This window comes from Vicugna pacos, chromosome 12 (genome assembly GCF_048564905.1).
Source record: "Vicugna pacos chromosome 12, VicPac4, whole genome shotgun sequence".
Classification (NCBI taxonomy): Eukaryota; Metazoa; Chordata; class Mammalia; order Artiodactyla; family Camelidae; genus Vicugna; species Vicugna pacos.
The window spans coordinates 49,648,467-49,670,726 of NC_132998.1; the positions used below are offsets into that span (position 1 = coordinate 49,648,467).

Here is a 22,260-nt window from a genome sequence, read left to right on the forward strand (position 1 = left end):
ACAGACAGGGCGTGGGGCCAGCACAGCACCTGTTCCCTCGGTGCTAACACACCCACCTGTACCTCCCCCAAAGCTCATTAGGTAGGAGAAGAAACCTTCCTTATCAGATCTGCTTCAGCGTTAGCAAAGCCACAGGCACGAAGTCCAAAATGGGAAGGCTCCGAACTGTGAGTGTATACCCTTACCAGGAAACTGCTAGTTAGGCTGTGGGTAATTAAACTGTATTACAAGCTCAAGGGGGACATTTTCTTTCTTTTTTCTTTCTTTCTTTTCTGCCTATTAGTTTATTGTGGATAAAGGAGGCAGGGACCCTTGGAAAGACTCTGATAATGCTATCACATTTGCAATTGCATTATCATTAGCTGAAATAATCTTTTAGTTGTAGTTTGTTTTCTCCAATTAGGATGTAATCCCTATAGGTGCCTCACTCAGCACTGCATGTACAGAACTGTGCCAGATGTACAACAGATAATACATTTATTCAACAAATATTCATTGAGCATGAATGAGTGAATAAAGGGAGGATAAATGCTCTATTTTAACAGAACTTTTGTGAGGCTAAACACTGTATCCTCTAAAAAAGAATTAACCACCTCCATTTTACCAAACTGTGAATTTTTTTTCTCATTTTATGTCTCTGAAGGAGTAATCTATTTCATTTAGCAAAGAGAGATTGTCAAGAGAGATATGACCCTATTTAAATTGATGATAGGTGTGTCAAATTATCTATTGCTGTGTAACAAACATCCTGAGGACATAATGGCTTCACAAAACCAAGTATTTATTAATTCTCCTGTCTCTGCCATCTGAGATGGAAAGTTCTTTTGCTCCATATGGTGTCTACTGGAGCTGAAATGTCTAAGATTGCTTCTTTTCTCCCTCCTGTCCAGAACATCAGCTTTGATGACTAAAACATCTCTCTCTCTCTCTCTCTCTCTCTCTCTCTCTCTCTCCACTTGGCTGGCCTGGGCTGCCTCAGAGTGACATGGTCCCTGGGTATTTGGACTCCTTAAACAGCAGCTCTCTTCTGGGGGAGGAGGAGAAACGGCCAGTCCTCCTGAGTTGACCTGGAATTAGCAGAGTCATAGCCACAGCAACCTCCAGGCCTAAGAAAGTCACAGGGCCAGTCCAGATTCAAGGGGAGGAGAAATAAGCTCACTCTCTTGGCGTGAGGAGTGGCACGTCTGTACGAGGAGAGGAGGGAAGGCATCAGTGGTGGCTATCCTTGGAGACTATATGTCATAGCAATAAGCTGGTTCTCCTAGGGTTGCCTGCCTGCCTTAGAACTGCTGTGACTACGCACCAGTGTGTGCCGGGCAGGGATGATAATCAAAGCAGTGTGTGAGTTGGGAGGATATTCCACCTGCCTCGCTCCTAACTTGATGCTGCTGACACATTGACATTCATTCATGGCTTTGGTGTGGCCACAGCTCCAGCCAAATCACTGCTGCCAGACACCTGCCCATCTGTCCTAAAATATGACTAATTGCCATTAGAATGATTCTTCAGCTTTATTAAACACCTGTCTTCTGCAAAATCAAATGAGATCAAGAGAGACATTCTCATTAATCATCATGGCATCCCTGTTGAGAGTCTGAAGGAGGTAGGTGTACTCTCATTTTGGAAATGGAGGTGCAACAAAATGAAGCTCTAGGAAGGTTAACCAAGGTCACACAGCGGGTCAGCTAGAATGAAGGGAAGAGGCAAGGAGGAGAGAGATAACTGAGAATCAGTCTTCTGGGAAAAAGGGAAAGAGAGTCATCAAAATCATTCTTTTCTTTTCTCTTCCAATGCAATATGGCAACCACTTAAGTATTTTAACATCCTGGAAGATTTTCAGAAATGACAAATTTCTAGTATAATCAAAGACTGAGCTGTTCCCCCCAAAATTATTGTAATGAGATGTAATTGTATCAGATTCAAATTTGGCTTCTTTCTAGCTGTGTGTCCTTGGAATGTATTGATAAGTATAATTTTCAAAGGTTTGTAGTGCAGATTAAATGACATGTGGAGTATAATGTACAGGAAGTGGTTCATAATGGACACCGAATCAATGGGAATTGTTGTTGTCATAACTTCTTTGGTCTTAGGGATATTAATAGCTTAGGGATATTAATAGTTGAAATAGAGAGGATTTTTAAAAGCTTGCTTTCTTTATTCTATACCTAGTGATTTAAAAAAAAAAACCAGAATTGATTAAGTTACCTGGTCTGCATGTTATATATGCAGCTGAGTTTGTACGTTTAGACCAAAATCTGTGTGACGTCAGACCAGTTAATTAGTGTCTCTGGGCGTTAGAATCCTCATCGGTAACTTGACAGAGCTGGACCAGATGATCTCTAAGGATTTTTGCATCTCTGACATCTGTGGTTCCCTCGAAAGAGAAAAAGCCTTTCAGATCTTTACTCGTCATCATTCGTGACCATTTTGCCCTCTAGTGGCAAGAATCAAGGAAAACCGTTTCTCCCGAGAAAAAGTTTTGCGTCCTCACCCCATCAAAACGTGATAAATGTTTTGCTGAATTCTTGGACTTACTTCAATATTGTTCTAGTTTTGCCTATGCGAAAATCACCCCCAAATTAGCAGCTTGAAATAACAGACACGTCTAGAGTTTCCAAGGGTGGGGAACTCGTGAGCAGCTTCGCCGGGTACCTCCGGGTGCTCCAAGCTCTCTCACAAGGCTGATGGCAGGAGGCTTTAGTTCCTCAGCACATGGACCTCCCCGCAGGGCGGCTGAGGACAGGGGGCTGGATTCCCCCAGGGTGAGCACCAGGGGGAGGGAGGGAGAGACCAAGCCAGAAGCTGCCATGTCTTTTACAAACTAGTTTCACAAGTAATATGCCCTGAATGAATGAACTTGAATTACATTTCTTCGACATGAGTAAATCTCCAAACTACTCCACTAAAAAAGCAAGTTGTACAGGTACATACAGCATTTATTTGTATACAACTTTGCACAGGTATAGTGCATACTTTATGAGCATCTGATGAATATAAAATACTTCTAAAATAATTAATATAATTATATACATTTATTAATGTACAAATATGTCATATAAAATATTTAAAGCCTATTTCATTTTGATTAATGATTGTGTGTGTGTGTACATGGATTGGAGCCATAGAAACAAGAATATGCATGTTAGTGATAAACACCTATCTCGGCATGTTGGTCACCTCCGGGGAAAAGGGGAGGAAAGAGATTAGGGAGATGTTCACGGGGGCTTTAGCTGACAATATTTTATGTCTTAAAGTTTAATAACGACTAGAAAGCATTTGTTGTATTAGTCTGTCTACTTTTTCCTAGGTCTGAAATAGTTTCTTAGAAAAAAACAAATCATATAGTTAGAGAAATAGGACTGTGGAGAGGATGACTTCATTTCACATCTATGTAAGATTTTATTATACAAAGATTTATGTAAATCCAGAGCAAAAATGACAAAATGCTAACATTTATTAATAATAGGTGGAAGGAGGGGAGGGTATAGCTCAAGTGGTAGAGCTTCAATCCCCAGAACCTGCTCTAAGAATAAATAAGTAAATAAACCTAATTACTTACCCCCACCAAAACACAAACAAACAAAAAGAATAAAACAAGAAAAAATATATTTAAGTGGAACGCTCTTAGATGACAGTTGCATTTTCCTTTTTTATTCTTTTTTTTCCCCCCATAATTAAAAGAAAAGAATACAGCCATTTCTTGCAGGGAAATATGCTACATGGGAGGATCATCCTCAAAAAAGAAGATTACATCAAATCACCATGAGGACAGCAGATCACCTTTTCAGTATCACCACATGTACCTGGAGAAATATAAATCAACTTATTAACCAATCAATGCATTTTAAAAACCTCACAGCAAATGTAGAGAATTATTAACCCCCTTCCCTGATACAGTTTTAGTGAATAATCTCTCCATCTATCTTGTGACTGGCCTAAGTCATTCTTTAAGTGTGTGGCTCATCTTAGTGAAATGGTGGCATAGGACTGAGGGATGAGGGTGACAGAGGAACCTGAAATTTTATAAATCCCTTGGTAACTTACTCTGCGAACTGTAGCACACATGGTGTGTTTTTGCCCCCCTGGCCAGCATCCATTCCCCTTCTTTTGGCAACAGCTCTCCGTTTCCCCCATTCCTTCCCATGCCCAGCCCACGTGGCTTATGACCCACCGCTGACTCCAGCATGTGACCCAGGCCTGGGCCCCGAGACGCTTCCTGGGACTTCTTCTGCAACTCTTAGAAAGAAACTCTACTTCAGTTGAGGATTTAACCCTGGAGCTGCTGGTAGATTTTACTGCTTCAGAACAAAGACAACAGAGAAAAAGTAGAGCCAAAAGACAGGGGGCGCGGGCCGGGGGAGGAGAGAGAGAGAGAGAGGGAGGGAATTTCCAGGTTGTGATATTTAGAAAGAGCATGAATGTCCCCATGACACTGTTGAGGTCCTAGGTCCAGTTCCCAGGTATGTAGGACAATAAATCCTGTTTTTTCACTTGTTACTTTGAGTTTGTATGACTTGCAGTCAAAGGAATCTTGAGAAGTCTACCTATTTGCAAGTACTAAAGCATACTAAAATTCTAACTGAACAAGGCACATGCCTATTTAAGGTAAAGGGGCCCCTCCATCCCCTCTGCCTACCCTGGGGGGCTCTAAGAGCAGGGAACTCAAGTGCTCATAAAATCAGATTCTGAGATATTCTTCCTGTGTTGCATTGAGGCAAGTGCCCTTAATCTGATAGCCTCTTTCTCTGGGGGTTCTATGAAGAGTGTGACAGGTGTGCGAACATCCTATCAAATTGTGGGCAGAATGTCATGTGTACCCAAATATGTGTGCTTTCCTAAGGAAAAGGGTCCATAGAGTTCATCACATTAGAAAGGGGACTGGTAAACCAAAAAAGGTTGTAATCCCAGTTAGATGGTTAAAGGGCAAAGTGTAGTATTAAACGTGTTAGAGTTTTCGTTCACATCTTTTAAGTGTGTCAAGTAGCTAGACTGTTTAATTAGAGGATCTGAAACAGAGAAGCAGCAAAGTCACCATCTTATTAACACCATGAAATGACTTGTTTAAATATAAACCCATTAAATGTTTAAAATACATCATCTAAAAAGTCCATTTCATCGTGGGCCATCTGTGGTTACCACTATCAGAAGGATGCGAGAGGCGTATAGATTTAACAAATGACTAGAAATCGCTTCCTGGGAAAGTTCATATATCCCCCTAGTGTTGTGTAAACAAATAAAAAAGCTGTGGTTTTCTTGTTCTATCTGCATAAAATAATAATTCTCATCAGTATCAATACATTTCACAGGGTACTGATTAGATCTTGAATATTCATGCATGCATTAAAAAGCCTTCTGTTGCTAAGGTGGAACGTCATATCATGAAATGTGTTCCAGCATTCCTTTAGGGAGAAGAATCTTATAACTGAAAATGAAATCAAAAGCTGCAGCTTATCGACAATAACAATCAGGAAGAGAAAGCGGGAAGATTGCCCTGGAAACCGAAGAGGCTAGATTAGATTCCCAGTGAAATATTAATGTCCTGTGGGCCTGGGGCCTGGAAAGACTAATATTCAAGACATTCATTCAATTCAGTGAGTGTCTTCAGATCCCAAGCATCCACCGTATGTACAAGTCTCATTGTTCGTTTGGGTAATAAGACAACAAAATTCCAGATGGTCGAGGTAGAGTTAAGGGAAATGGAGCAGGACTGTCCACGGAGGATCCCAGCATAATAATGAACAACCATCTGGAAACACTGGCTTTTAATACTGGGCAAGTTCTCCCCTAGGTAGAAAAAAGGGTGGAAAACAACTTGGCTTTCACTGCATATCTGATTAGGAGTGTAAAACCCAAGCTGTTCCTTTGAGGGAGAATCCCAGAAATTAGGAACTCCTGTAGACCTGTAGACACTCATGTCTCACCCTTAGCACTACTGACATTTTGAGGGTTGTATAATGCTTTGTTATCAGGGCTGTAAATTCTTGGACCTGCTGAACTTTAAATCTGGAGCAGGGTCACCCCTCCACGTGATTCTGTTGTTGGCTAAAGCTTAAGAAACAGCAGTCTAACTCAACTCCTTCATTTCACAATTGGAGACACAGAGGTTAAGTGTCTATTGAATAGCCAACCGCTGGTTAGCAGGAAAGCAGTAAGTTCATCACATCTCCTTCCCCAGAGAGGTTGCTATGCATGGCCTCGCAGGAGAGGTGGAAATCCTGCAAAGATATTTCCCAGCACCACGACACATGAAACGCCTTGCCGCACAGCAGAAAACATTCCAAGTCTGGCTGAATATGTTTCTCAAATCTGGTTTCTCTCCTGGATTCCCAGATCTCCTAAGCTTTCGCGCAGAATACTTCACTTCTATTGACATTATTTTTCTAAAGACAGTTTAATAAAATGATTAGTTTACAGCTAGGCTGCTCAATTTTTTTTTAATTGTTATCACTAGATCCCTTTTTAATGATAAAATCACTTGGAGTTAGAAGAAGCCTTAGTTTCATAGCCACAGTTATTATCACTGTTATTAATGTTGATAGATAATTGTTGGTTTAAGATTTTAAACCTATCTGTGAGGTTGGCTGGAATAGAAAGCAGCTTAGATGTGTTAGAAAATAAAAATGTGTCAACCTCTTGTATTTGAGAAACTTTTTCTTGATTGCTTATTTTTTTAATTAGAAAAAAATATAGAATGCTGTGAAAAAAATAATTTTTAGCCCTAGTAAATGAGTTTAGAAATGTTACATGGAAAATAAGTCACACTTATTTGCCCACTTTTTCCACTTTTTAAAGTGAGATAAATGCACACTTCCCACCCCAGCATCGTTAAGCCACGTCCTGACTTCTCTGCCCTCTACCTTCTGGGTTAATTTTGTGGGAATTAAGGTCTCTAATTACCAAGGAGAGTGGGGAGGCCCAGTTATTTTGCTTTCCATGGGAAAAAGAATAAACAGGGTTAAGAGCTGGTGGAACGTGTCATCTACAGGAGGGCAGCTGCACACGCGGGTCTAGATTGCCTAAGAGGCCAAGGACGCAAGAAATCACAATCAAAATGGGTCTGTCTGCCAGGGAGGGCTTTCCCAGCCTGATCTGTGCCAAGTAACTTTAGAAACAGTAGTTTTTCTTTCCCTGTTTAATGAAATTTGTGCAGTTTCTGGAAATAACCTTGCAGATCTAAGTCCACATTTATGTTCAGATTTCCAAGAAAGTTAAAATAAAATGATGCAAATAGCGACTGATTTACAATTGTTTTGCTGTTTCAACTGCCATCCTTTGAAACATCTCTGTACAGAGAGGTAACATAGTCAATATTTTGGTGACCATTTTTTTAATAGACTTTCCTATGCATGTGTGCACACACACATAGACAGCATAAATAGATTCATATGTTTGATGTTTTATCATAGTCATTTTTTCTTTTAGTTTTGCCTAATTCCTTTTTCTTTTCTAATCATCTTCATCTCTAAGGTAGCCCTCCTTGAAAGCTTACTAGGTAGCCTTCCAAGTCTTTGTTCATTGTACAATCACATACACACACATAATTATTATGTCCAGCACATAGAACAGAATCAAGTATTTAAAACAGTGCCAAAAACACTGTAGTTACTCAATAATATTTGCTGAATGAATGGGTTGCTTCATAAAAATGAGATAATTATATATGTATATATAATTACTATAAAATTATAATTATTTTATATACATATAATGATCCTATCTTTCTGTATATGGGTTTTATCACTCAGTGCCTCTAGGTAATCGCTCCATATAGATTTAATTAATTCTTACTCATGGTTGCATAATATCTTACAGTTATGAAGGCAACACCAATTTAATTTAGCTATATCCCTAATAAATAGTCAAGATGATTTTACTTTTTTGCCACTATAAAGAAATGATAACTAACATTTATTGAGTGTGTACCACATGCAAAGCATTTTTTTGGTAAGCACTTTCATATATAAAGTCACTGAATTAAGGTTATTCTCTCCATCGTAGGAAACGGAACAGGGGTAAGAAACTTGCCCAAGGCTACATAGCCAGTAGATGGCAAACTAGTCAGCGTGGCTCCAAAGTACCTTTCACTGAACTGATTCTAAACAAGGCAGTAATCAACACAATTGTACGTATATCCTAATGGAATGGTGCTTTATTTCTAGTTGACAGTTTCCCAGGAGTGGAATTACTGTGGAGGAGTATGTGCATATTTTGTATTAATAGATTGCTTTGCAAAAAGGCAGTAACAGTTTACATTTCCACCACCACTGTGTGAGAATGAGCTTTCCTTCAGCAGATTATCATTTAAAATTTTTTTTAAAAAATGTTTTACCAATGAGGTAAGTGAGAAATGATATTTCATATGTCTCTGTGCGTTTCTGACAGTAGTGAGGTTGAGCACCATGTTTATTAGCCATTTGGATTTGCTCTGTTATAAACTGCTGTATTAGTCAGGGTTCTCCAGAGACACGGAACATATAATTACTCATATGGTTATGGAGGTCTAGCAAGTCCAAAACTCTGCAGGGTGCGCCAGCAGGGGAGACCCAGAGAAGAGCTGACACTGCAGCTCAAGTCCAAAAGCTGCAAGGCTGAAAACCGAGCTTTCCTGTCAACAACTTTAAAACAACTAATCCTTTTGGTATAGTAGCCTTTCTAAAGCTGTTAAAGTTCAGACTGCCTGGATTTGAAGTCTAGCTCTCCACTTACTAGTGACTGAATTCTCTAAAGTAAGGATATTAAAAACCTGTTTATAGGGTTTCTGGGGACACTGAAGGAGTTGCTTCTCACTTAATAACTTTCACCTGTTGTTGTTTGTTCTCTTTTACGGATTTGTCCGTTTCTTTTTCTTTTCTTTTCCCTTTTTCCTTTCCTTTTCTTTTTTTCTTTTTTAAAGCAAATTGTTAAGAATATAGGGATGAAATAACTGTCATTTAGAAGATACACAGGATAAAAGCAAAAAACTTAACATAATCATGTGTCCTGGGATCTTCTGTCTCTAAGTAACTTTTATACAGGTACCTCATAAACGAAAATCTTTTATAGAAGATATACAAAGGAAGATTTCAGATAAACGTTCCCCATTTCACTAATGCAAGGAATCCACCTACTAAATATCCCCCCTATTTGTGTTGCAAAAAAATCTTTAAAATGTTAAGAAATAAGGCCAATCATCAGAAGCCTTCTTACCTTTGGTGTGTATGGGAACTTTTAGGTTCCTAAGAGTGTAAAAATTTGTAGCAGTGATGAACCTCACATCTTGACGTTTGGGTGTCGGGGTAGACAGGAGTTAGTTATTTTGAGAACTGTTTGGCTAGGCGAAATATTTTATAAATGGCGCTCAGTTACTATCCCTCTTAGAGAAATACCATGACCCTAGAAAGCTTCTCATCAGAAACAATGACTTTGAAAACTTACTTTCCCCAAAATTATCAATCTTAGAGAGTTTGTTTTAACTTTGTTTCTGTTTCAAGGACTAGAAATAATGTAAAGTGCCCACTACAAAGAAGCCTCACAATAAATGGCAGCTGTTATCGTCACTCCTTGCGGTCAAAGACCGTATATTATCATATCCGTACCACCTCCCAACGCCTTGCACGTATTTGACGATCATATAAATATTTATCAAATAAGTGAATGAGCGATATCAATGAGAGGTTGCACTCTGGCTAACGCCTGGAGTCCGGCGTTATGGGTTAGACACTGCGGCCCCGAGAAAACGGGAGATGAATCCGTCTCCAGCTTGTCCACTGTCCGCAGTGCTAAACTACAATCCCCAGCATGCAGTGCATCCCGGAAGAGAAGTTTCCAGCTCTCCATTGGGCACGCAGGAGAAACGTAGTAGTTTATGCAAATACGCGGGCTCTAGCGTACGCACGCACGGAGACTGCGCACATCTCCTCGTCTGAGTTCCGCGGAACTCATTTTGAGTACGGGGATTTTAGCCGGTAGAATTTAAGGAAGGTTCACTTCCGGGAACACCGGAAGCAGTTTGAAGATGGCGTCCTCTAAGTTGGATTGTCCCGCCGCGGCGTCTGGGAAAAGTGAGTTTCGTAGCAAGAAGCCGAAGCCGGAGAACCGAGGTGAGCTTGTGTGAGAACCGAAGCTTGGTGTGTGTGGATGTTGAGTTGGGATTTTTTTCCTTCTCTGGCTGGGAACGTGCAACGCCGTCTTGAGTCTATTCTGTAAAATTGCTTACCTGTAATTCCTAATGATTGGAGTTGGCGGGACTTCCTGGAACGACTGGCTGGTATGGTGCTAGCTGCGTGTTCCTAGCTAATCGCTTTTGCTAGAAGTCCCCAAAGTAGAGGTGTTTCGGAATGTGTTTTCTGTAGAAGGGTGAGGACTGAAAAACTGAGAAATTGAGCAGGGCGCTTCGGGCGTTACCTTAGACTCGTGGCGATATTGGCAGCATGAGGGATGGGATGAGGTGGGAGTAGGAGGTTGTTGAGTGAACGAGTGATAGTGATAATGAAGGACTGAGACAGGCATAGTGATAGAAAGAAGGAGATACTTGGCGTGTCTTTAGTGCTCGTTTGTCAGCCAAGAAGAAATTTGAGAACGTTTATCATTATTCCTATTTGTTAGGCTGCTAAAATATTAGTCGACGCAACTCCTACTCTTTCGACTGCGTTATTTTTAAATTGCTCTTTTGGTTTGTTGTCTTGTTTTATCGCTTTTGTTCAGGAAAAATGACAGGAAGAGAGGCCAGAGAAATAGCCTGGGGCCTGCTCAACCGGTCTTGTTGAAAGTGTTAAAAACCTTGACCTCTCATTCTACAGGCATTAGGGAGGTATTAAAAGTATTTGGTTGGTGGTGTTTTAATTGAGTAAAATATATAGCAGAGAGGACAGTATATGTACACCTTAAAGAATAAAACCTGCAGGTGGAAAGGAACACTCAGACCGTTATGTAGAAAGAGCATTACCATACTCTCAATGCCCTATGCATGCGCCTCTCAGGTCATTCTTTTCCTTTAGGGACGCAAAGTAACCTATTTGGAATCGTGTTGATCATTGTCTTCTCTCTTCATAATCTTTACCACCTATGCACAAAATGTTTTAATTTTGTCTGTTTCTGAATTTTATGACTGAAAGAGGACTGTAGGCATTCTGTGTCTTGCTTCTTAGGCTAAACTTTATTTTTATTATTCAACAGGGCAGTGCATGTAGCTGTAGTTTATTCTTTTTCCTGCTATATCATGTTACCTTGTATGAATATACACTAATTTATATTTTTATTTGTATTTTTATTCTACCGTTGGTGTACATTTGAATTGTTGTCATTGTTCGTTGTAAGTGATGCTGCTATAAACATCTTTGTACGCACCTCCTAGTTAACATGTTAAGTGCTTTCTCTAATTATGTGTATGGGATTGGAATTCTGAAGTGTAAAGTATGTGCAAGTAATGCTAAATCTTTTCCAAAGGAGTTGAGTCAATTTACACTCCCACTAGCAGTGGGTGAGAGTTCTCATAGCTCACCGTCACGCTAACACTTGCTATTATCTGAATTTTGAATTTCTGTCATTTTGGTAAATGTGAGATGGTATCTGGTTGGAGTTTTAATTCAAACTTTCCTGATTACACGTCTTTACACGTTTTGGGGTTACTTGTGCTTCCTGTATTATGAAACTCCTGTGTTATTTCTTTAGCCTTCTTTTTTTTTTTTCTTTTTTTAAATTCCTGACCATTGAAGTGTTTAAACTGGATTGGGACTTGGTCAGATATGTATTTTAAGTAATGACTGTTGTAGAAATTGAGGTTTTTGTTTTTTTTTTTAAGGATATTGAGACATGAATGGTATATGAAGACTAGCTAATTCTCTGTGATTTGAACCAGAAATAACAAAATGGATGTATCATAAAAAGAAAACAAGTTTATCTGACTAGGATGTGTAACATAAAGATTTGCTTCTCAAATTTCAGTATGCATAAGAATTTCCTGATGAGAATGTTAATTTCTGGTCCTCATCCTGGAGATTTATATTCAGGAGATCTTTGGAGGAGCCTTAGAATTGCATTTCTAACAAACTCAGTTTATGCTGATGCTACAAGACTATGGATCATATCTTTGAGTAGTACTGAATTAAAGTATGGCTGTTGAATTTAAGAGATTCTTGAAATCCAGGACCAGGACTTTAAATAAATGATATGGGAGATAATTTATGGCCCTGAGGAGGCATTTTGTTTTAATGAGAGGAGACCTAGCCTGAGTGAGCTTTTTGCTCCCTTGGGCAAATTACTTAAACTTTTTGAACTGAATATCTTTTATAAAACGGAAATAATAATACCTGTTCTTCATACCTTTCATAGTTGTCATGAAGGGTGTACAGAAATGAGGCACATGAAAGCTCTTTGGAAAACCTAAATCCCTGTACTAGTGAATATTAACTGAAAGTGTACACCAGAATCAACTTTTAAAAGTTTTTGTTCACACACGAAAATATACATAACACATAGTCTCCACTTCAGTTAGGTCTGAAAGGCTACTTATATTTGAAATAGTCATGTAGACAAAGTGGTGTTTGAATCTCTAACTATAAGGTAATGTAATGAAATAGAAGTTTCTTGAAAAGCCACTGTCTGCCGGGTATATGCCAATTAGTGTGGATCGAAGGAGACTCCCTGCCCTTAAGGAACTTTGTCTTATGGGGTGACTGGAACATGTAATTTAAAGATAATTTTAATACAGGGTGTTGATGATAATGACAGAGGCGTGTTCTTTGACTGCTGAATAATGTGAAAAGCAGGGGAACGGGAAACGCACTGAGAGTATTGGGAAGCTTATGGCTGTGTGCGTACAAAAAGTGTCCAAAAGATCACATGGAGTCTGATGTGTAGGTTTTTCCCTTCTGTAGATGAATCAGAGCTCCTCACTGTTCCTGATGGTTGGAAGGAACCAGCTTTTTCCAAAGAGGACAATCCCAGAGGACTGTTGGAGGAGAGCAGTTTTGCAACTTTGTTCCCTAAATACAGAGAGGCTTACTTGAAAGAGTGCTGGCCTTTGGTACAGAAAGCCTTGAATGAACATGTATGCATATTTTATGTATTTCCTTGAGATTTTGCTCTTGCTTGTATCTTTACTCGTAAGTAACTGAATGTGTGCTGATGGATTTTTTTAAAACGTGCTAGCATAGCTGCTTAATTTTGTCCCTTTAGCATTTTAAACAGACTGGGTAAGCTTTATCCTTACTGTTTATTGGTTTTTAATTTTGTGAGTAATAGATTATTTCAAAAAATTCGCATACCTTTAAATTTTTAGGAGTTTCACAGACTTCCTGAAACTCAACTGTGAATTCCACATTTCAGAATGCCCACCTTGCTATAATAGTCCCCATGAACTTGCATAGTTTGAGCTGAGGCATGCTCCTGATATAATTGCTTAACTTTTCATTGTAAATGAAAGATGTGGATGTGGCCACCTTTCCAGTTTCTTGCTGCTGCCATGCCCCTAGAGTGGTTGTTTTTGTTTTATTTTTCAAACTGTGGATTGAGACCCCCTTCAAAAAGTCAATTTAGTGGATATAATGAGCCTTAAAAAAAATCAACGTGTTACATTTGGTAAGGATAAGTATCATTTTATGAAGCTTTCGGTTCATCTGTGTGCGTGTATGTGTTCTAGGCAGTGATGGAAAAAGTATTTCTCAGTTGTGGGACTGCCTTCGAGTCACGCATACCCACTGGGTGTGAGCGTGGCGCAGAGGTTGCCAGTTGTATTTTATAGCTGTTTCCCCCCGGGATTGGACTCTTTTTTTTTTTTTTTTTTGTAAACTCAGTGACTCTCAACCTTATGTTGAATTGTTCAGTATTCACCATATTGAAATATTCTTAAGATTATGCTCACAAGGTAGAAAATAGCATTTTTATTTGCTTTGTTGAAATCTGGTTCTTTCTTTCAAAAATTAATGCATAATTTTCCTAATTATTGCTTTTTTTAAAACTATGATAGTTTGTTTCTACTTTGTATTTAGCTTATGCAGACCAGCTAGAGAAAACTTTGAAAGGGACAGTCCGTTCTTTAGGGAGCAGGTTATAGATTAGAGCTGGGTCCAGCCAGGGTAGGGGAATTATATAGTTTTACATTTTTACCTTATGTAAATATGACCTCATTTTGATAGATACATATTTTTATTCCAATAAGTACAGATTATTATAAAGCCAACTATAAATGGTTTTAATTGCCTGAGTTTCTTATGTTCTTTGAAGTCTGAAAGTAATCAAATATTCATTATTAACTATCCAGTCTCTTCAAGGAGAGATTAATGGATTTTGAGAGATCGCTTAGTGGCACAGAAATGAATAGTTTGGTTAGGATAGGCTCTATAATTTTCTAAAGTTGAATACATTTTTAGACAACTGCTTGTTTGCCTTTTTTGTAGCATGTTAACGCAACTCTGGACCTGATCGAGGGCAGCATGACTGTTTGTACAACAAAGAAGACTTTTGATCCATATATCATCATTAGGGCCAGAGACCTAATAAAACTGTTAGCAAGGAGTGTTTCATTTGAACAGGTAAATTTAGAATTACAGAGGCTTTGCTTTATGTGCATCAACATTGGAGAAAACATACAACGCTGTTGCCCGCCGCCACCCATAAAGTTTACGTTTTCGTGCTTGTATATAATTGTGTGCTTAATTTCTGGGTTTGGAAAAGAAATACACTTGTAAAGAATGTTGATGGAATATTTTCTTTATTTTCCCAAAAGGCAGTACGAATCCTTCAGGATGATGTTGCGTGTGACATCATTAAGATAGGCTCTTTAGTAAGAAATAAAGAAAGATTTGTAAAAAGAAGACAACGGCTTATTGGTCCCAAAGGATCTACATTGAAGGTACTTTTTATTAGTGAAAGAGTGTGTCTTCCTCTATCATTAGTTTTTCAGTGTACTGACCCTCAGCTTATTGCTCTTTTGATATAGGCATTGGAACTCTTAACAAACTGTTACATTATGGTTCAGGGAAACACGGTTTCAGCCATTGGACCTTTTAGTGGCTTAAAAGAGGTGAGGACTATTTGCTCTCTTAAGTTAATTTTCAGCAGAGAACGAATGAAATAACATGGGTGTAATATAATAGTTCATTGGATAACATACTGTTTTGTAATTTTTTTTTTTAGAATGTGCTTTGTTTGATTTTCTATTAGTAAATTCTTTGTACTGCATGTAATTTGAGGGAATCGTCACTCCTGGACTCTAACATATCATGACCAGCCTTTGGTAACTACAGAGATCTGTTTCTGAATTAGAAGGTCTGCACATCATCCCTCCTCCACTGTAGATTTTAGGTGGGCATTTAAGATCGTAGTCTGTCGCACACGTGAGAAGCACGATGTGATTCTAGGTGTTCAGGTTACTGGAGAGTTGAGCAGAGAACTTGTTCTTTGCAGTAACGTATACAGCCAGTAGAGGTCAGCCTCAAAAAAACTTCCCTTAAGATACATTTTCTGTTTGAATTTTAATGTAATGTTAATTCAGTGTTTTCATGAACATTTTATTTGGCTTGTCACATTAAATGTTATGAGAAAGTTTGTGGAGCAGATAGTGTTCCTGTTAGTTCCTTTTGATGCTGTTGTCTGTATCTGGCTGTGAGATCTTGCTTCTTCCTTTCCAGGGCCTTTAACAATAATTCTGTTGGACCTGTTCCTCATAAGTTATCTGCTTTTTTCTCATGGGGCAATACTAACTTAAATATATTGAATATTTTTTAGTTTTTTTAAGTCTAAATGTATTATCTAATTCTTAGAACAGACCCTTAAGGTAGTTTTATTTCCATATTACAAATGAGAAAGCTGGAACAGGAAAATTAAGTGACTTCCCCATGTGAAGTGGCAGTCTCATTATTTGAGCCCATATTTTCTAACTCTAACTCACTCTTCCCCCTGAACTGCACAGCTGCAGAGTGTTGTGCTAATTCTGTGTATTGCTTCTTAGCAGTAAAGTTGAGAAACTTCATTGTTTCCAAGGGAGGTTGACTATTATGAAAGATACAGAAGCCACTCAGAACAGCTGAAGGAGCTACTGTATTCAATTTGTGCCATTGCCTGGTTCATAGGCTGTTTTGTGATGTATTAATCCTCTTCTACCAAGTTCACTAAAATCTTTATAAGTGACTGATTCTTTTTTTTTTTTTTGCCAATTTCAGGTTCGAAAAGTAGTCCTAGACACTATGAAGAATATTCATCCAATTTATAACATTAAAGTGAGTGTTCATTATATTTTACTGTAACAGTGGTTATCCTTTTTTTTTTTTTTAGCCACAGAAACTTTTCTTGAAATTAAATCTTTTATGAAAGCCTCATACACAAAGCAGATGCAGCAGAGCTGCTCTGGGTGAAGCAGAGGTAGAGTTTAGCCCATTCAGCTCTGTCCCAGTCCTGTAGTGGCTGCCTTGGAAGCTTAGGTCTCTGTGGAGTTACAGTTTGAAAATTATTGAAGGAGACCCTGAAATATATTGACATAGTTTTAATACAAAGAAAATAAACTTCATAGAATTTGTTGTACATGGTACCAATCCAGTTTTCTTAGGTTGTGAGCCCATGTACTATATTTAAAGATGTGATCTTTCAGAATTCTGCTTTTTTCTATAAATAAAGTCTGGAATATTTCAGATTGCATTCAAACCTTTTTTGAAATTTAACACTCAAATGAGAGGCTCACTGAGAGAGATCTGCTATATATCCCTGTGTCTACTCCGTTCATGATTGTTCTTGGAAACGTAACCATGGTACAGTGAGCTGTTTTGTGATGGAATTTGATGAAATTAAGTTAAAAAGTCACTCAGATTGGAATGAAAGAACAATTTTGAGTTACATTGGGACATTAAAGATAAAGAGAGCTAGTCTGCTAGTCTTGCTTTTGATGCCTGGTTTGCATCCTCTGATGTTTCAGTGTCTATAAAATTCATATGGAGTGGGGCAGTGTGAAAATACTGGTTTTGTTGATCATGAGAAATTATAATATTTTTTTTCCCCTGTGATATTCAGGTGCCACTGAAAGCTTCCTGCTTGTAGGAAATACCACTAATTAAGGACTCTCCCTGCTGTTTTTAAGTTGAATTTTAAAGGTTTTAATGAAATAATGGTTGGAAAGATGAGTTAGTCTTACTTTCCTCTCAATTTATTGTAACAATTCTGCATTTCTTAGTCTAAACTTGTAATGGTTTTCTGATTATTCATTAATTATGCATATTTGAGATTACATTTTTCCTTATGGGTTTGTTTTAATCCTAGTGAAGAGGCTAAGAACTGTTCTTTTAAATTTTATTATTTATAGGAAAAATGTCTATAATGTCTTAGTTTGAGAGATGTATGACTTTTAAAATTAAAGATGTTTACTTTGTTCATATATTGCCATGATTGAAGACCTTAATGATTAAACGAGAGTTGGCAAAAGATTCTGAGTTAAGATCACAAAGTTGGGAGAGATTTTTGCCACAATTCAAGCACAAAAATGTGAATAAACGCAAGGAACCCAAGAAAAAAACTGTTAAGAAAGAGTATACACCGTTCCCACCACCACAGCCAGAAAGTCAGGTCGGTATACTGTGCTGAATTTCTTTACATGAAGGGGAAACCATTTTCATCTGCTTTGTCAGAAACTTTGAGCGTACTTTAGGTGGAGTTTCTGTGTGTGTGTGTGTTTGGGTGTATAGACATACAAGAAACTGAAGGTAATAATAGGCTTATTTCAAACTAAGTGGGCTGAGGAGTGGAGGCTTCATACTGTGAGTGTAAACTACATCACGGTGGCTGGTGTCAGTTGTGTAACTGTAGCCAGTGTGAATGTTCCATGGATATAAAATTCAGTGATTTAGGCCCCAGTTCTTTCTACTCTGCTGTAGCATCATTCGTGTGACCGGGTGCTGTATGATTGCTTCAGTTCTGAAATCTGAAATTCTAACATCTGTCCTTTTTCTAACATATGAATGCCTCTCGTTTTGTCAGCTGTCTTCTGACATCACTTCCTTTCTAAAATTTCCTTTCTCTCTTACCCATCACTGTTTTCTTTCCTGCTCCCTTTTCCTTCTGTCTCACCTGCCCAGCAAAACTCTGAAACTTGACTCCTTTCCCATAACGTGGCTGCCAGACATAGTTGGAGAAAGTCGTATCTTTGGATTATATCCCCTAAAACTTCTTGCTTCCAGCCTCCGATAGGTCTTCAGTCTTGTCTGGCAGCTGTGTGCCTTCTTAATTCTTAGGCACCTCCTGCTTCTAGCAGATGACGTTGCATTTTATTTTATTGAAGTATTTGAGACCACCAGGCAAGAACTCTTTCAACTTCCTCTTATCTCAGTTTTTTTTCCCCATCTGCATCAATCCTTTCTTTACCCATTTCTTGAATTCTGTCCTCACCTGTCTTCTAGGTGAGGGGTCTTGTGTCATTATCCCCTCCCTTGGCTGCATGTTAGTCTCCCCTCTCTACTAGTCCTTTGTGCTCAGCAGGTAAACCCATCCCTTTTTGGGTACTGTCTTGTCTTTCCCACAGCCCTGTGTTTGTAGTTTTTCAGGGAGGGTTTAGTAAAAGGTCAAAGGGGAAAAAGGAATGATGATTGTCATAGAAAAAAATAATAGTAATGGAAATGTTGGATCATAAGGTCTGCTCTGGAAGGGGAAGAAAGTGAAGCCGGAAGGAAGCTGTTAGTTGGAGGAAAGTGGAGTGATCCAGTAACTAAAGCATGCTTTTGAAACACCTGAAACATTTTGTATGGCCCTGCCTCTAGTCAGTAGTCGTCTCATCTTCTGCCATCGCTTGAATCAGTGATGTCTCATTTGACTTACTCAGCCACTTACTTGCTGTGTTATTATGGGCAGTTTATGTAACGCACCCACGCCTCAGGTTCTCCATACATAAAACAGGGATAGTGATAATACCTATCTCAAAGACTTGTTAATGAGGCTAAGTAAACTAGTAACTGTAAATAGCTTAGTGATAGTAAACAGTTAAGAGCACTGCCTTGGAGATAATAATGCTCTGTGAGTATCAGATCAATTATATTATATATTGATTAAATATTGAGTGAGTGAGCTCTTGCTTTCTCTGATTAGTATTTAATTAGTCACCGTATCCTGACAGTCCTTGGCTTTTCATTTTGTGTGCCACAGCCTTCATTCCAGGCTTTCATCTCTTCTCCTTTTTTCTGCCCTTTTATAAAGTGCTGCTTTGCTCTGTTGTTCACTCTTCTCAGGAACCTTCCGGCATTTCTGAATCACATCCTACCTCCTTTATCCATCATTCAGGTTTCTTCAAGCTTCCCCTAAACCAGCTTTCCAGTTTCCTCTCACACTTTTCTGAATCACTGACCTTCCACCCACCTAAGCAGTCTGTGGATTCCCTGGACACATCACTGCCATCCTCCCTACGTGCTCTCATGCATGTATTCTTCTCAGCTTTGAGCACATTTCCTTCTTTTTACGTCACTACCTGTACATAGAGTTTTGGCGCCACTATCTTTACCTCAAGGTCATTGTGACTTTCTTAGGAATTGACCACTCATCTACATTATTTCTGACGTAATTGTAAATACTGATTTCAACAGATTGATAAAGAATTGGCTAGTGGTGAATACTTTTTGAAGGCAAGTCAAAAGAAACGACAGAAGATGGAAGCCATAAAGGTAAGACTGTCTAGCTTACAACATTAATTGTAAACTTCATAGAAACTTGAATTTGTATTTAACTATAAAATGTTTTACTAACGTATTTTTTAAATTAATGATGTAGGCTAAGCAAGCAGAAGCGCTCAGTAAGAGACAAGAGGAAAGAAACAAAGCTTTCATTCCACCTAAAGAAAAACCAGTTGTGAAGCCTAAGGAAGGTAATGCTTGTTCTCCACCTCTTGGTGTGACGTAAAAGTCTGTCATAGGAAGAGTAAACCCTCAGTGAGTTGTCTGAATCTGAGTGTTACGTAAAGAAGTAACCATGTCTTTCATCAGTTCTCTTAGCATTTCACTAATCACTGATCCTAAGGACAAGAGGTGACTGAGGCAATTTACAGCTGAGTAGCAGCAAATGCCAATTTAAGGATATCCCAGATTGGCAGTCCCTTCCTGACCTTTTGCTTGTGCTGAAGAAGGACTCTGTTGTGAAAGATGTCAACCAGAGTAGTGAATCCTCTGTAAAAATAAAAGTTAAGCAGTAAGATCGCTGAGCTCTGCTATCACGGCTCTCAAAGAGAGCTTATCAGAAGCTGTGCTTTGCTTTACGTGTGTGATCTGTGGCCTGAATTTTGATTCCTGTATTGTTAATATGGATTTCTCATCACCTTGGGCTAAAAGACCCCAGCAAAACAACAGGAAGATCTTTCTTTTTCAGGGGCTATTTAAAAAGGCACTCAGAGAAGACACTGCAGTGCCTTTTTGGCTCGTCCCTAGCCTCATTTCGATCTATCCTTCCTCTTTAGCATTTTCTTTTCCACTATTAACACTTGCACTCTTCAGAGTGGTCAGTGGCGCAGTGAGGAGAGGAAGGTCACCAGCAGCACTGCCCGTGACCGGTTGGCCAAAGCCAGATGTAACATCGCCATTTTAGTAATTTCTGTCAGTGTTAACGGCTTAAAAAATACTGTATTCTACTGTCTAGATCATTGGTTATACAAAAGCTAAATAGCATGAGCATGGTGGTTTCTGGCTGGTGCAGTGTGTCAGTTGTGTATGTTGAAGGTACTCAATAGCTAGTTTAATCTGTTTATTACTGATGAGAAGTGTGGCTGTTCCCCTGGAGCAGAGACTTTAAATCTACTCTCGAGGTCCTGGGTAGTTTGTATGATACTATTCTTTTTTCCCCCTTCTGAATACTGTTCTTTAAATGATAAAGAGAAGCTGCATGTTCTCACTGCTTCCTTTCTCCAGTTTGTTCAAGCTTTTGGCATTAATTAGATGGTTGGGTTCTGTTAGGAGGACCTCCAGATACTCTCAGATTATCTTTATTACCAAAATCTTACTAAATGAAATACTACTAAAAAAAAATACTAATAAATAATAATACTACTAATAAAAAATATTAGTTCATTAATTGAACTAATACCTGGAAAACTACTTTTAGTTTTTAATGTAGTATTAGATGAAGTAGATTTTGACCTATAGCTTCATGATTAGCTAATTAAAATGACTGAAGCTAGGAAAACTGCATGTCATGTAATTTTAAATAATTTTAATGTGAAGGATGGAAAGTTGGCATATTAAGGAATACTCTAAAGTTCCAAATGTGGAAAAGAATATAACTAAAATAATCTAATCTCAAACAATTTAAGAGAAAAGATGTAATTTTAAATAGTTGAATCAAGTAAATGGCCCAAATAACTATAATGCCATTTTTGTGTATATTTTTACTAACTAGTTTTTTTAACTCATTTTTTAATCAACTTTTGTATAATTTATTTTTTTGTTTTTTATATTTTTATTGAAGTGTAGTCAGTTAATAATGTGTCAATTTCTAGTGTACAGCACAAAATACTTCAGTCACACAGGAACATACATGTATTTGTTTTCATACTATTTTTCACCATAGGTCACTGCAAGATACTGAGTATAGTTCCCTGTGCTCTACAGTAGAAACTTGTTGTTTATACCTCTTCTATATATAGTAGTTAGTATCTATAAATCTCAAACTCCCAGTTTATCCCTTCCCACCCGGCTAATGTGTTTTTAAAGTACTTTTCTATTTGTTTTCTCCTGGTTTGAAGTTTCTTCCTAATATCTAACTTACCTTTAGGCAAGTGCTTTATATTTTATAACATGACCTTTCAATTACAACACTACTCTGAAATTACTGTCCTAAGTATGTATTCTTTGTTTTACTTAGTAAAATCTAAAGAATTACATGTATTGTTTTTGATTTGTTTAGCTTCTACTGAAACTAAAATTGATGTGGCTGCCCTCAAGGAAAAGGTTAAGAAAGCAAAGAGTAAGAAACTGGGAGCTCTTACAGCTGACGAAGTTAAGCTTAAAATGGAAGCAGATGAAAAGAAAAAGAAGAAAAGAAAGTAACATACAAAACCCCAAAACCCCGATCTAGAATTTATTAAGCTATCTCCTTTTGTAAAGGATTTTGCGATACTAGGGCATTAGTTGCCTTAACTGTGAGAAGTAATACTCTCATCAATTTTTTCTGTTTGTTTTGTTCTTTATAACAGTGCTTCTATAAACAGCTATTCTTTATAAATTATTGTATTCTTCATGTGTTTTTTGAAAAATTTTACACTGGAAAGTGGTATATATGTGTTTGTATGCATTGCACCTAATCTATTCCAGGCAGGTTTTGCCTAAT

At 38.2% G+C, this 22,260-nt stretch overlaps 1 protein-coding gene across 1 annotated transcript; it reads left to right on the forward strand.

Moving 5' to 3' along the window:
• The first annotated feature begins 9,940 nt into the window (after positions 1-9,940).
• Positions 9,941-22,155, forward strand: KRR1 (KRR1 small subunit processome component homolog). Its single transcript, XM_006197839.4, has 10 exons — positions 9,941-10,079; positions 12,855-13,027; positions 14,376-14,510; positions 14,705-14,830; positions 14,918-15,001; positions 16,140-16,196; positions 17,359-17,529; positions 19,533-19,610; positions 19,717-19,810; positions 21,838-22,155. Exons 1-10 carry the CDS (start codon positions 9,995-9,997, stop codon positions 21,978-21,980), a joined length of 1,146 nt encoding a protein of 381 aa, XP_006197901.1. The 5' UTR covers positions 9,941-9,994; the 3' UTR covers positions 21,981-22,155.
• Positions 22,156-22,260: the final 105 nt, after the last annotated feature.